The 13,362-nt window shown below is 34.2% G+C and overlaps 1 protein-coding gene and 1 pseudogene across 15 annotated transcripts in view; one reads left to right on the top strand and one right to left on the bottom strand.

Annotated features, from left to right (window-relative positions):
- Window positions 1–2,075: 2,075 nt before the first annotated feature.
- Window positions 2,076–4,852, top strand: LOC113509371 (cytochrome P450 6B6-like; annotated as a pseudogene).
- Window positions 4,853–5,585: 733 nt separating this feature from the next.
- Window positions 5,586–13,362, bottom strand: part of LOC113509379 (uncharacterized) — a 57,349-nt gene continuing 49,572 nt past the window's right edge. For 14 of the 15 annotated variants that reach the window (XM_052899481.1, XM_052899482.1, XM_031911303.2 and 11 more), the window contains exons 2-3: window positions 10,242–10,367; window positions 5,586–8,257 (exon numbers count right to left, since the gene is read on the bottom strand). In XM_052899481.1, the coding sequence (XP_052755441.1) occupies window positions 8,025–8,257; window positions 10,242–10,367 (359 nt within the window). In that variant the 3' untranslated portion in view covers window positions 5,586–8,024. Of the gene's footprint in view, window positions 8,258–10,241; window positions 10,368–12,997; window positions 13,307–13,362 lie in introns of those variants that run through there. The other variant, XM_052899480.1, reaches the window with a different exon arrangement.

The raw sequence follows: 13,362 nt of genomic DNA, 5'->3' as shown, positions 1-13,362 counted from the left end.
TAATAGTCGTTGATATTTAAATCGTTTACTTTTAATCGACTATGTGAAGAATAATCGATTATGTCACCAATTGCGATTTTCACAATTATTTTGCAATCGACTGTTCTGCGTTTTGATGGAAACGAAAGATAATCGACAATTTTGAAACGTTAAAGCTGCCGTTTATTGCGTTGTAAAAATCAACTTGCGGACACACGTGTATTCTCTAACTTTTTAGTATCATAATCATCGTCATCATCTCAGCCATCATTGTCTGTTCACTGTTAAACACAGGCCACCCCTATAGTTGCTATAAGGAATGGTTCCGACCCACCAGCATCCACTGACTTTATGTAATACATTTGAGATCGCCACTCCATTTAGTTGGGGTCGTCCTATAGTGCGTTTGCTGATCGAGGTTGCTATTTAAGATCCATTCGTCCCTATCGGTTGTCGTTTGTTAAAGTTATGTGACCAGGCCATTACGACTTCAGCTTGTTTATCCTTCGGGCTATATTGGTGATATTGGCTTTTTACGAATATCCTCATTTTGGATCCTATCACGCAAAGAAATTCCGAGCATAGCCCTCTAAGTGCATAATTTGCTAAGTGATTTGAAGTTTTTGCATACGAGAACCCGTATATGGCTATGTATCGATTTTATAGGTTATCACTGGCAACTCGTGCTGGTTAAAGACCTCCATCTTCAAGCTATGGATATTCAGGTATTTTGGATGAGAAGATGGGGCGTTGTTTTCTGAACGTTACCCAGCCGAGTTGGAGTCGTCGGTTGACTTATTGCAACTGGACTTACCGAGTCGAACACGTTCTCTCAACTATACATGTCGTATACCTGGGGCATCTTAAGACTTACCTATTGAGAAACACTATTGACGTCACTGAACATAATATTCAAGTCCTCCGGAGAGGAACCTCCGGCGAGAATCCTTCTTTGGCTTCCGCCAATAATAAGATATCATCGGCAAATCGATGGTGAGTGATGTAATCGCCATTTATGATGAATCGTTATCATATCAGCCATGAACTGTCCCCTGCTGAACACAGGTGTCTCCTTATTGGTGGATTTAGTCAGTAGTTGCTGCGCTCCTATTAAAAATAATTGCTAATTGTCACCTATTAAAAAAAACCGACTGACGGATTTTTTTAATAGGTGACAATGGAATGGAAACCCCACCCGCGCTATTAGTATACACCGGCAGATCTCCAGTGAAGGATAATAGGTGATGATGAAGTAGGTCAGTAGCCATCGTGACGAATTCAACAAGAATTGTTCATAGTTTCCAAGGGGAACCACGTGGAAGTCGACCTAATATTGCTAGCAATGGGGCTGTAAAACTCCATGCCTTTCCTCCCGTCAGTCGGATTGGCAACGGCAGTTAAACTTTAGTGATATTTTGAAAGGGACGCTGCAGCCCATCCCTCGACTTAAGTTCTCTTAGTCGATGGAAAGGGATATGCATTTTTTATACCGAGACCGTACAGTAAATTACTTATAGCAAAGCTCGGAAATTCGAACGTGATGGAACTAAAGACATCTCAATTTCAAGTAACTTTCTGTTGATAGAGAACGTACTAATCCGAGTGACGGATACGCTTTCTCTTTGCCACGTTTGAATCTATTTACAGACTACAATATGATCTCCATTATAATTGTATGCATTACCATTCGTTTGGACTATGATATAATTTCACCTTATCCTGTAATTTCACTGCCACGTCCTACTCTTCAAACTATAATTAAAGATAAAAAAAAACAACTTCAACTGTAACAAAACCAGTTATTTTGACTTAAAAACTAAACTACTGAACTGATTTTGATAAAATTTCTATAGGACCAACCTATTTAGAACTCAATTTAGAACTAACGGAGTTATGAGATAACAAACATAAAAAAATTCAATCGAATTGAAAATCTTTTCCTTTTTGAAATCAGTTTAAAATTAAACCGTAAAAAACATATTATATAAATGTAACCAAATCAATGACTTTTGTTTTTTGAAGAACAATCGAATAGCAACGTAATCGAGTAGATAGAATTCTTTTAGAAGTCACTTAGCCAGAACATCAACACGGCAATACATGAACCGGTTCGTACGAATTCTCATTTCTGGGCGCGTGGTTAATTGTCTTGTTTATATAGTATGCGGCCAATCTGTGTTTGAATATGACTTGCTTTTTTAGCGCTGTTTAAAAAAATAATAATATAAACCAGTGTCAGACGAATTTATAAACAAAATGATAACATTAGTAGTTGTATTATTAACTTTCATTGTGTTGTACTTTTATAATATAAGAACCTTTAAGTACTGGGAAAAGAAAGGGGTTAAACATGACAGACCTGTGGCTTTCTTCGGAAATAATAAAGACGGCTTGTTTCTGCGCAAGAATAAAGTGCAAATCGCAAGCGAATTATACAATAAGTATGCCAATGAGAGGGTAATCGGTTTCTACAGAGGAACAAGACCGGAACTGATAATCAGAGATCCGGCGCTCGTGAAACGTGTACTTGTAACTGATTTTGGATCGTTTTTTTATCGCGGCTTCATTCCGTACACGAAAGTAATGGAACCGCTTCTACGTAACGTGTTCACATCTGAGGGCGACCTATGGAAAATGCTGAGAATGCGTATGACTCCCGCTTTCACCAGTAACAAATTGAAAGCAATGTTTCCGTTAATCGTGGAGCGTGCAGAAAAACTGCAATTACGAACCTACGATGTCGCTTCTAGCGGGAAAAGCTTCGATGCAAAAGATTTGATGTCAAGATACACAACAGATTTTATTGGGGCCTGCGGTTTCGGTTTAGAAGCGGATTCTCTTAATGACGAAAATTCGGATTTTAGAAAATTGGGTCGAAAATTTGTAGAACCTCGACTAATTGATGCCTTAGTGGCTGTGCTCAAGGATATGTTTCCTGAACTGTGTAAAAATTTGAAATACTTCTTCAGGGTTGAAAAAGACGTAAAAAAACTCTCGGAAAATGTTCAAAAGGCGAGAAACTATGAACCGATAGGTAGAAATGATTTCGTTGATATGATGCTTACAATAAAAAAAAATGGAAACTGTTGAAATTCAATCTATTGAAGAGAAGAAAGCAGATGGTACACCTAAAATGGTCTCCATTAATTTTGATGACGATATTTTTATGGCACAACTCGCAATGTTCTTTGGAGCTGGATTTGAAATATCAGCTACTACTTCAAGTATGACGTTACATTTGCTTGCCTTTCATCCAGAGGAGCAAGCAAATGTCCAAGATAATATCGATAAAGTTTTAGCTAAATATAATAACAAGCTGTGTTTCGAAGCAGTGAATGAGATGATATATCTAAAAATGGCTGTAAACGAAGCGATGAGGATATTTCCCCCACTTGGCTTCATTACCAGGCAATGCGCTAAGAATTATACTTTTGAAGATTTGGGTCTAACGATCGAAAAAGGAATTAATGTGATGATTCCAATTCAAGCCTTACATATGGATCCTCAATATTGGGAGAGTCCTGAGGAGTATCGTCCACAAAGATTCCGCGATGATGATGAACACAATGATGCATATTTACCGTTTGGTAATGGTCCGCGCAGTTGTATAGGCAAGTAATAAAATTCAATTATTATATTAAAACAAACCAAAAAAGTAAGAGATCTCTATTATATAGATCCCATAGCTGTAGAAACATGTCTAGAAAGTAACATTATTCCAAATATTTTTAGTTTTCATTATGCAAAAAAAAAAACAGCATCTTGAAGATTGTAATGAAATGAACCCGACACGAGATTATACCTTATCAATTGTAAAAAGAATTATCAAAATCAGTTCGTTGAAGATATCTCTTATATTACGTTTATGATTTTCAGTTGTGGGTGCGACTTACTTCTCCTAAATGAAGTCCCGAGTTCGATTCCCAGTGGGGTCAATTTAGGAAATGAATTTTTCTGAATTGACTTGAATCTGAGTGTTCCTGGTTGTGTTCCCAGATATTCGTTGCCTGGTTCCACATCATTTAGGATGTCTTAGCTTAAGGACCAGGCGTTTAAGAAAAATTTGTATGAGAATCTTAATAAGAATTATAGAAAACAAAATAATATTTTTTGGAAATTTTGTCTGTGCCTGTATGTATATTTGTTCCGGCATCAAGTTAAAACTATTGCATCAAATTAGTCACAGTTGTATTCCTAAAGGCCTATCTTAAAAACTGGTGTATATTTTATCTTAATCTACGCCATCTGGAAGCGATATACTTCATTGTTTTCCTACTTCTGAAATCTACATGCACAAAGAAGCAGGCAAAATGCTAGTATGTAACAAACATAATAAATGCAGACAAATAAGGTAAATTGTATACCTTCGTCTGGAAGTTTAAAAATATAATAATATAAATATAATTTTTAGGAAACCGTCTTGGACTTATGCAGTCCATGGCTGTCCATGGGGTGGCGGCGATATTGTCCAAGTTTACCGTGAAGCCTGCTCCCGAGTCCAGGAGGTATCCAATTGTAAATCCCATATCTGAGATAAGCCAAGGTATTGTCGGTGGTCTACCGCTTATGTTCCACATGAGAGATGAAAAGAAATAGACATAAATAAAAGAAGACCACCCTAGTGGTGAAGAGGATTAAAACGCCGACTTACTGTTACGTCTGATGGTTTACGAGTTTGATCAATTTTATTTTAACATTTATATTCAAATATATCCTGGGCTAAGTTTTCTATGTACAAAAAAAGTACTTTAATAGCCTATTAGTAGTTTATGATCCAGAGGGCTTTGCATTCGTTTGGCAATTGGTTTGGTTTGCTCTGTTTTGCTCTCTAGATGGCATTGTGTATTTTGATTATATGATATTATTGAAAATGCTTGTATTTTTTACTACCAATTTATTGTGATTTGCTCTTTTTATTTACACATCCTTGGTCCGGGAAATTTTATGTTGCTCGCTTTCGCCAACCATGTTCATTTATTCTTGATGATGATATCAACCATTAACTATTCACTTCTAAACATTTTCATGTACTGCAACTACTGGGCGTTGGTATAATGGCACGAGTACCAAGATCAGAACTGTCGCAACAATGGGACAGTTCTCATCACAGTGTAGGAACACTGAATAAATCTGTTAGCTCAGCTATTCCGGTATTTTTTTACTAATGTTCAGTACTAATACTTAAAACAGTTTAACTACTATAGCGGAATAAGTTTAACTATGAATCTAGTTTCTTTGTTTAAAAATTGTCACAATATTATACACCGCTCTACCCGCTGACATTGATGCTCCTTTCCACTTTGCGTGTTGCTGGAAGAGAACTCTTTTAGAGTTAAGCTCGCCTTTGTACATTTGATTATCTCTGTCATATTCTTATAAATAATTGGTGTGTACAAAAAAGAATTAAATAAATAAAAAAAAATGTGTGCTAAGTAAATAAAGATTGAACTGTTCTACTTATCATAATCCAAAAAGTTAGTAGTCACTAGAGCAGCAAAATTTTTATTACGTAGTTACTTTTTAGTAACTAATTAAAAAACAAAATTTTCAGTGAATCGATTTGAAAATATAAGATTGGGTGACGATATCCAAATAATACAAATAACTTCGTTTCTTAACAATTATAATTGTTTATACATTATATACAATTCATTATTTCAATTTTACAAAGTAACTACTCCGTTTCAATCCCAATTTAAGTTCGTACATTTTAAGTTGTTTAAAATCAACATATAAAAGATGGCATCCCAAATGTTGCAGAATATCCATTTATTTTATTCAAAAAAGATTCTACAAAGTCTTCTGCGTGGATATTTCTTTCCCAATCATGTTTCTACCACCAAGCATGGCTGTATATCGGTTTGATGGGTGAATTTATGGTAATGCAATTACAGAGTATAAAGGACACAATATATTACCCCCTTATTCACAAAACGTCTCATAAACTTACTTGAAATGTTTTATTTTTTATTTTGCACTCCAAATTTGCAAGACAATTCTAAATTTGAAAGAAAGTGAATACAATTCCTAATTTGAAAGTGAACACTCCAATAGCTAAAATAGATTTGTAGTAGGTTTTAGTTTCTACGAATAAGGGGGTTAGTCCTTAGGAATGTCAAAGTATGCATACTATGGGTGTCAAATTGCACTCTGTGGTCTCCAACTTTCATCAGATGAAAATAATATTAGAGGTTACAAACAAGTTGACAATTTGTTGGATAATGATTTGTCACATACTGGCATACTAATGCTCCTAATGCCTAAGATATTATGCCTCTAAAGCGAATCGTAGACGATCAATTATAATTCTCAATTATACATAATGATCAGTAACCATTAATCATTTATATATTCAATTGATGTTATGTTTATAGACAATAAAAATTATGATTGAAAACAATCAATAACAATTTTATTGATAGCTCAATAAAGAATATTTTACAGAGTCATCCTTTCGTCGCGTCGTTGACGATCGGTTCGTTCAATCTCATTGTGAAATCGAAAGCAACAACTTTGACTTATCGATTGAAAATATAATTGCACTTAAATTGAAAATAACATCATTATTATAACATATAGACGATAACCATTGATCAATTCGGGATCCTTTCGCTATTACATAGATCTGTGCTCAACTTGACCAACTCAAGATAGTAATTAGATAGTCCTCTTTTAAGCTGCATGTAAGTTTGTATTACATTTATTACTTTTGTACCTTAATGTCTACTAAAAGTTCTTAAATAATCAATAATTTTATTACAATCACAATCTTTTAGTACACAAGAGGCCTTCAAATTAATTTTATTGTTGATTACCGACAAATTCTATTGCTTACGTCATCGATATAAATAATATTATCTATAAAGGATATCACACTTTACAGTACGTGCCTAGATAAAAAATAAAATGATAACATAAAGAAAGCCATCTCTTTCTTTATATTTTATGATTTTACGATCTAGGTTTATTTTAATGTAAATAATATTATTATAGATGTGTTGTCGGTATATGGGAATATGCATTTAATGTATCTAAAGTTAAAAAAAAAACAATGGTTGTGGTTTTTAAAAATAATTGATATCTCATTGTCAAAACTGTTTTAGCAAATTTGAAAATAAAAAACGTATATATAAAATTTATTGCACTCATAGTTGTTATAAAATACGAGCACCATTGAAAAATAATTATTATTAGTAGAAACTAACAGTTGAATACAAAACAAAGCATTTTGTGACTTTCTCTTGTAATAAACATTAATACGAAACAAATCTTGTACATTACTTCATAGTATTTTTGTATCTTTATAATACGTATATCAAAACTGTATACAATTACATGAAAATGTGATACAGAAGTTGAGAAATTAGAAAAGAACTAATAACAGATGAATTCTTCGCTGAAGGAAAATATAATGTTAATAATATTATTGCAAAAGTAGGCACTTATTTCAACAATGCTGTATTTTATTGTACACTAAACGCTAATACATTGTAAATACTATAAACAACTGGCATTTGCCTTTAACAAGTCATACCTGTGACCAATGTTAGAAGGAATAATTATAACAAGTCACTTATTTATAATATTTAGAATAATTGACGGAAAATGATCAGTCTTGCGTCTTCATATAAAGACAGATCATATAAGAAATAACATAGAAAATTACAAAGAAATAACTTTACTATAAATATAACACAGGCATTTCACTGATATTTTCAATAACCATCTAATATTTAGTTAAATATTATAATAACTGATCTAACTATATGCATAACAGCCCTAATTATCAATAACAATAAGGCACAATACTGTTTTTAAATCATCGTATAAAATATCTTACATAATTTTTGCAAAATTATACTTGATAACCATATTGCACCAATTGCTTTAAATAAACTTCATTAGTACTTAAAACTGGCGCTAAAAAGGACTAGTTATCGTTATATTTACATATAACATTAAATAACATTACAAGCTCAACTTGTAATCTATTATTACAAGTTGACAAATAGTTATTACCTTATAACTATTTGTCGTAATGTAAATCATGATTGTGCGACAGATGTTCTTCTCTCGTCTACTGTTGTGATTGTTGCAAGTGTTGCTTGTGAAACTGTTTGTTCATCATTATTAACATCAGAACTGTTGTTTGTAGCTTCAGTGGCAGCTTGTGTGGCTGCGTGAGTTAGAGGGAACGTTATTGGTTGGACTTGTGTCCTCTGGAACTCTTGATAGTTCACTCCGACTGCTTCCTCGTAGCTAGGAGGGGCTAGTGCTTCTGTAATTAAAGAAAACAGATTGTTGTTAGATTTGTAATTTATATGAATTGGACTGGAGAATCGACGGTACCGTTCGAAAATTAAATTCTAATATAGAACTTTATGGCTTTCGCAGTATTTTCTTTAGTTATACTTTACGATATTGCTTCTTGATAAATTTAATAATTCTAGGTCAACGGCAAGTATCCTATAGAATTTGATTCCTTAGCAAATTTCAAAATATGCACTATAAACGGATTTATCTTTTGATTGCCTTGATTTAGAAGTTTCATCTCTTCACTACGTCTTCACTAATAGATTGCAAATTTTAGTATTTGACATAAATTTCAGCTTGATATCTCTATGAGTTTCTGAAAAAAACAGTTTTTGACAGACGGGCAAGAAAGAAAATAAGGGTTTTGTTTTTCATTTGGGGTACGAAAACCTAAAAATGAATAGAAAACAATGTTATACATATACAATAAAAGTAGTCTAGAATGTTTTAACACTAGACTGAGGGCGCTACCTCCACACAAGTAGTAATAATATGTCATTTACCAGACGGAGATTTCGTTCTAAGTTGCTTGGAAACCACTAGACTTGTATTTCTATCCTTACGCAACATGATTGTGTCAGGACACTCTTTAAATCGGAATTTGAAGGATATGGTATAAAATTACAGAGCACGGAGGTATAATGCCATTGTGTATTTTGTAATGGTCATAGTCTATAGTATAGCAGTCGACAATTACCATTTTCTATCAAGTGGGCGCTCAACGTGTTTATTTTTGCAAGTTCTTTGAAAAAGAGAAAGAATATTCGACATCTTTTCAACGCGCGCGTAATACCTCTAGTATTGCAGGCGTTCATAGGCTACGGTAACCGCTTACCATCAGGTGGGCCGTATGCTTGTTTGCCACCTCAGTGCCATATAAAAAAAATCTCCTTTGATTTAGTGGCATCATTAAATACTTTTGGTAAACCCTGGCTATTCTCATTTCCTTGTGATATTCAGTATCAGCTTTAGGGGATGGGTTTTGGGCGACGTCTGAGGATTTCAAGGTATAACAGAGGCAAAATAATAGAGAGTAAAGGATCGCATCAAATTCGATTGAAATCAACAGCGGACATTTTTTTGGCATTAACAGTGACTGTGTCAAAAACTTGTAACGAGGCGTTAGTTAGTTGGTTGGTAGTTAGGTCGCCGTCTTGACTACACCCTTACTAATATTAAAATTATGAAAAAGAGTTTGTTTATTTGTCTTTGCACTTAAATGGCTCAAGTAATCATTAAAGTGTATTTAGTATATAACAGAATGCCGTATTTTTTCACCGAAATTGAGTTCTATAGAATAAATATTTTTAATCAATGTTGATTTTCTATCCATATTTCCAGAAGTGGTTTCGGCTTTATAATTTTATGACGGTAGTCTTCCTGGGAAATGCGTTTATTGGTGGTTTATCCGTAAAGCTTAAAGAAATAAAAAAGAGCAAGCTACTTTTTGGAAAGTACTTGTTCGTCACGATATAGGCAGGATTTATTATGTGTGTGTAAATGTGGGTGGTTATAAGCGCAAAAGAAGACCCAGAAACAAATGGTTGGACTGTGTAAAAGGTCACATGGCCAGAAAGGGAGCGAATAATGAGATATCCGTAGAGATAAATGGAAGATGGAAACATTTTATGCCGAACTTAAATAAATATGGGGAAAGAAGAAAAATAGAGTTGATTTTCTATCCATTTGTTATATATTCGATTCCTGTGATTTTAATAAAAATATATACATAAATTTTAATTTACTTTTTAAAGTGGAATATAAACTTAAACGATTTTTGACTAATTTTATTTTTGTAGTAATACTAACTCGAATGGAATGATTTTTTATATACTCGTAGTATTACTTATTTGTGATTGAAAACAATATAGGCTACTTTTCATCCTGGTTAAAAAATATACCCCGGTTACGTCAAAATTTAGATATAAACAATAATAGTATGAACCTACCATATTTGGGTGGCGGAGGCAAGTTGGCGGGACTGACGAATATAGTAGGCTCCGCCGGGTCGGTAGGCCGCCGCCTCTGCGAGCTCCCGTACATCCGACGCTGCTGCTGTGTGCGCGTTTTTTGTCCTGGAATAGAAGAAAAGGTAACATAAATCACAATTATTCCCTTGAGATTTTTTTTGTAACTTATAATGGCAAACAAGCTGACTGCCTACCTGATTTAAAGTGGTAACCGTCGCCTATAGACATGAACAGTATCAATAAATAAATAAATAAACAAATATATAAATAGTACCATGGGAATTAAAGAGTATACTGTGTCGCCCATGATACCCTTCTTCCGTTATTTTAAGAATTTTATACCTTAGATTTTAGAAGTTTATACCTTAACTTCTGTACTCTTTAATTTGATTGCCATATCCCACCCTTCAAATCGAAACACAATCATACGAAAACAAATGCTTCACGGTAGAAATACGGACAGAGAACGTCGAGTGTAAAAGACGGACCGTAAAATATACATGCAGATATATATTTTTTTTAAAACAAAAAGTGCACCATTTTTAGTTAAATTCAATTGAAAATTTCTCAGATAATTTAGTTTTTTTCAAATACGAATAAAAGCTTGAATTACCAAATTGACAAAATCGTTTAAGACACAGTATACATTATAATACTAAAGAAAGAAATCAACTTAAATGAGGCTTATACTCGTATAATAGAAATTCAGTAAGAAAACAAATAAAGGCACTATTAGCACTAGAACTAATAATTGGCTGTCCACAGGCGGACCTGGATGATAATAATAATGTACTTTAATCTATATAATTAAAATTGTTATATTTTCATTACTGTTTTTGTTGTGTTTTTTTTTTTTTTGTTTTAATTTATCAAATCAATTATTTTTTATACGACTTAGAATGGCAAACAAGCTGACGGCCCACCTGATGGAAAGTGGTAACCGTCGCCTATAGACATGAGCAGTACCATGGACATAACAGAGTGTACTGTTTCGCCCATGATACCCCCCATGCGTTGCCATTCCTGAGGACTCAGGTGTTATTCCTCTGTACCCTTTAAATTTACTCCATATCCCACCCTTCAAACCGAAACACAGCCATGCAAACACAACTGCTTCACGGTTGAAACACGAATGGGACAGAGGTACCCAAGCAATCGACTTTTGTACAAAGTCTCCCTCTGGTAAATGTAATTATGTTCCGCGTTGAGAGAAAGATAATGTAACAACCAACAACATAACTGATAAACATTATCGGTCACCTTAAAAAATAAAAATTACACATTTACACTAATTGTAGTATTTTTAAACAAGTAGCAGTTGCCAGCTCAAATAAGATAAAATCATTTGATAATATTAAATCATTCAAAATTGGTCTGAATGCGAATAAACTTCCTATAGATACTAAAGGACCTAGATTAACAAGTTTTTTTTTATGCAACTTAGAATGGCGAAAAAGCTGACGGTCCACCTGGTGGAAAGTGGTAACCGTCGCCTATAGACATGAGCAGTACCATGGATATAACAGAGTATACTGTTTCGCCCATGATACCCCCCATGCGTTGCCATTCCTAAGGACTCAGGTGTTATTCCTCTGTACCCTGTAAATTCACTCCATATCCCACCCTTCAAACCGAAACACAGTCATGCAAACACAACTGCTTCACGGTTGAAACACGAATGGGACAGAGGCGCCCAAGCAATCGACTTTTGTACAAAGTCTCCCTCTGGTGATGACCAAAAGGCAATTCAATACATATTATGAAATTTAGGAAAGCAAGAGGCTTATTTAAGGATAGAGCTTTTTAATAATTAGTTATCTACGTATATATCTACATTGCGAGGATCTTGGTGTGTTTATTACAAATAGAGAGATCTACTGAGAATCGTTGAATGAACCTTATTATTACTATAGTAAGTTACTATAAAAAAAAATCTTAACAAAATTTGAAATTATTTTAAATATGTTTAAATGAAACATCATTATCATCATATCATCGGTTGACTGTCCACTGCTGAACATAGGCCTACCTCCTAAAGAAGGTTTTGCCTGCAGGTGAGCCGCTTAGCAGGCGGGTTGGCAACCATAGTTAGGCTTTTGGTGATGTTTTAAGAAGGACTCTGCTGCCCATCCTTCGATTATTAAATTGCCTTAGCCACTTTTTACGACACTCACGGAAAAGGAAGGGGTGATCCATTATATGCCAGAACCACATGGCAAACAAAATACTTAAGTATAATTTAATATTTCTCATTTAAATAACTGCCTTATTACTGCCTTACTGTACAATTGTATCGTTGTGTTTGTAAATTGTCTTGCTTATTTTATAATGCAAATAAAGTATAATTATTTATTCATCCATTAAAGTATTGGCCGTGTAGTGCCGATATAGAATACACCACCGCTTCTTTTCACGTGGGTGTTGTAAGAGGTGACTAAGAGACAGCGAGGGATAGGCCTATCCTCTGCCTATCCCGCACTGTCTCTTAGTCATCTCTGCTGTCACCACCGCTGCTGCGTTCCTCTTAAAACCTCTCTAAAGCCTAACTACGAATGCCAATCCACCTGCCAAACGTGGCAATTACTCGAAACTCCCCCAAGGGGAGACTTATGTTCTGCAGTGAACGGTTAGGGGCTGATATGATAATAAAGATTTAAATTTTATTTGTAAGTGGTAATATCAACTTTTTTCAAACTTTATTGTTTAATATTGCTTGTAATACACATCTACTTTACCCCATAGTAATATTCTTAAACACAGCACAAAGAAGGCCGACACTTTCAATATTATAATAACCAATATAATGTAATATATCACGAAGTTATCAGAACTTTCCGTAGCACTATCACTAGTATTGTTATTGTCCATTACTGAACTAGTACGTGAAGCGAGATCGTTAATTTCAACGTATGAAGGCATATTAAGCACTGTTGTAGGAATAAATAACTTTTCAAGTCACATCCTGTACATATTTCGCGATTTTATAATTGTTTTTCAAATTATTAAGTACACGTGTACTTAACAAATTGTTCGAGGAACACGTCTCGTTTCAATATAACATGACACGGAACTGTTTACTCCCCGATTTTTCAAATACATT

The sequence above is a fragment of the Galleria mellonella genome, unplaced genomic scaffold (assembly GCF_026898425.1).
Source record: "Galleria mellonella isolate WM207_F2 unplaced genomic scaffold, CSIRO_AGI_GalMel_v1 utg571, whole genome shotgun sequence".
Classification (NCBI taxonomy): Eukaryota; Metazoa; Arthropoda; class Insecta; order Lepidoptera; family Pyralidae; genus Galleria; species Galleria mellonella.
The sequence above is the reverse complement of the archived record's forward strand: the minus strand, read 5'-3'. Positions and strand labels throughout refer to the sequence as shown.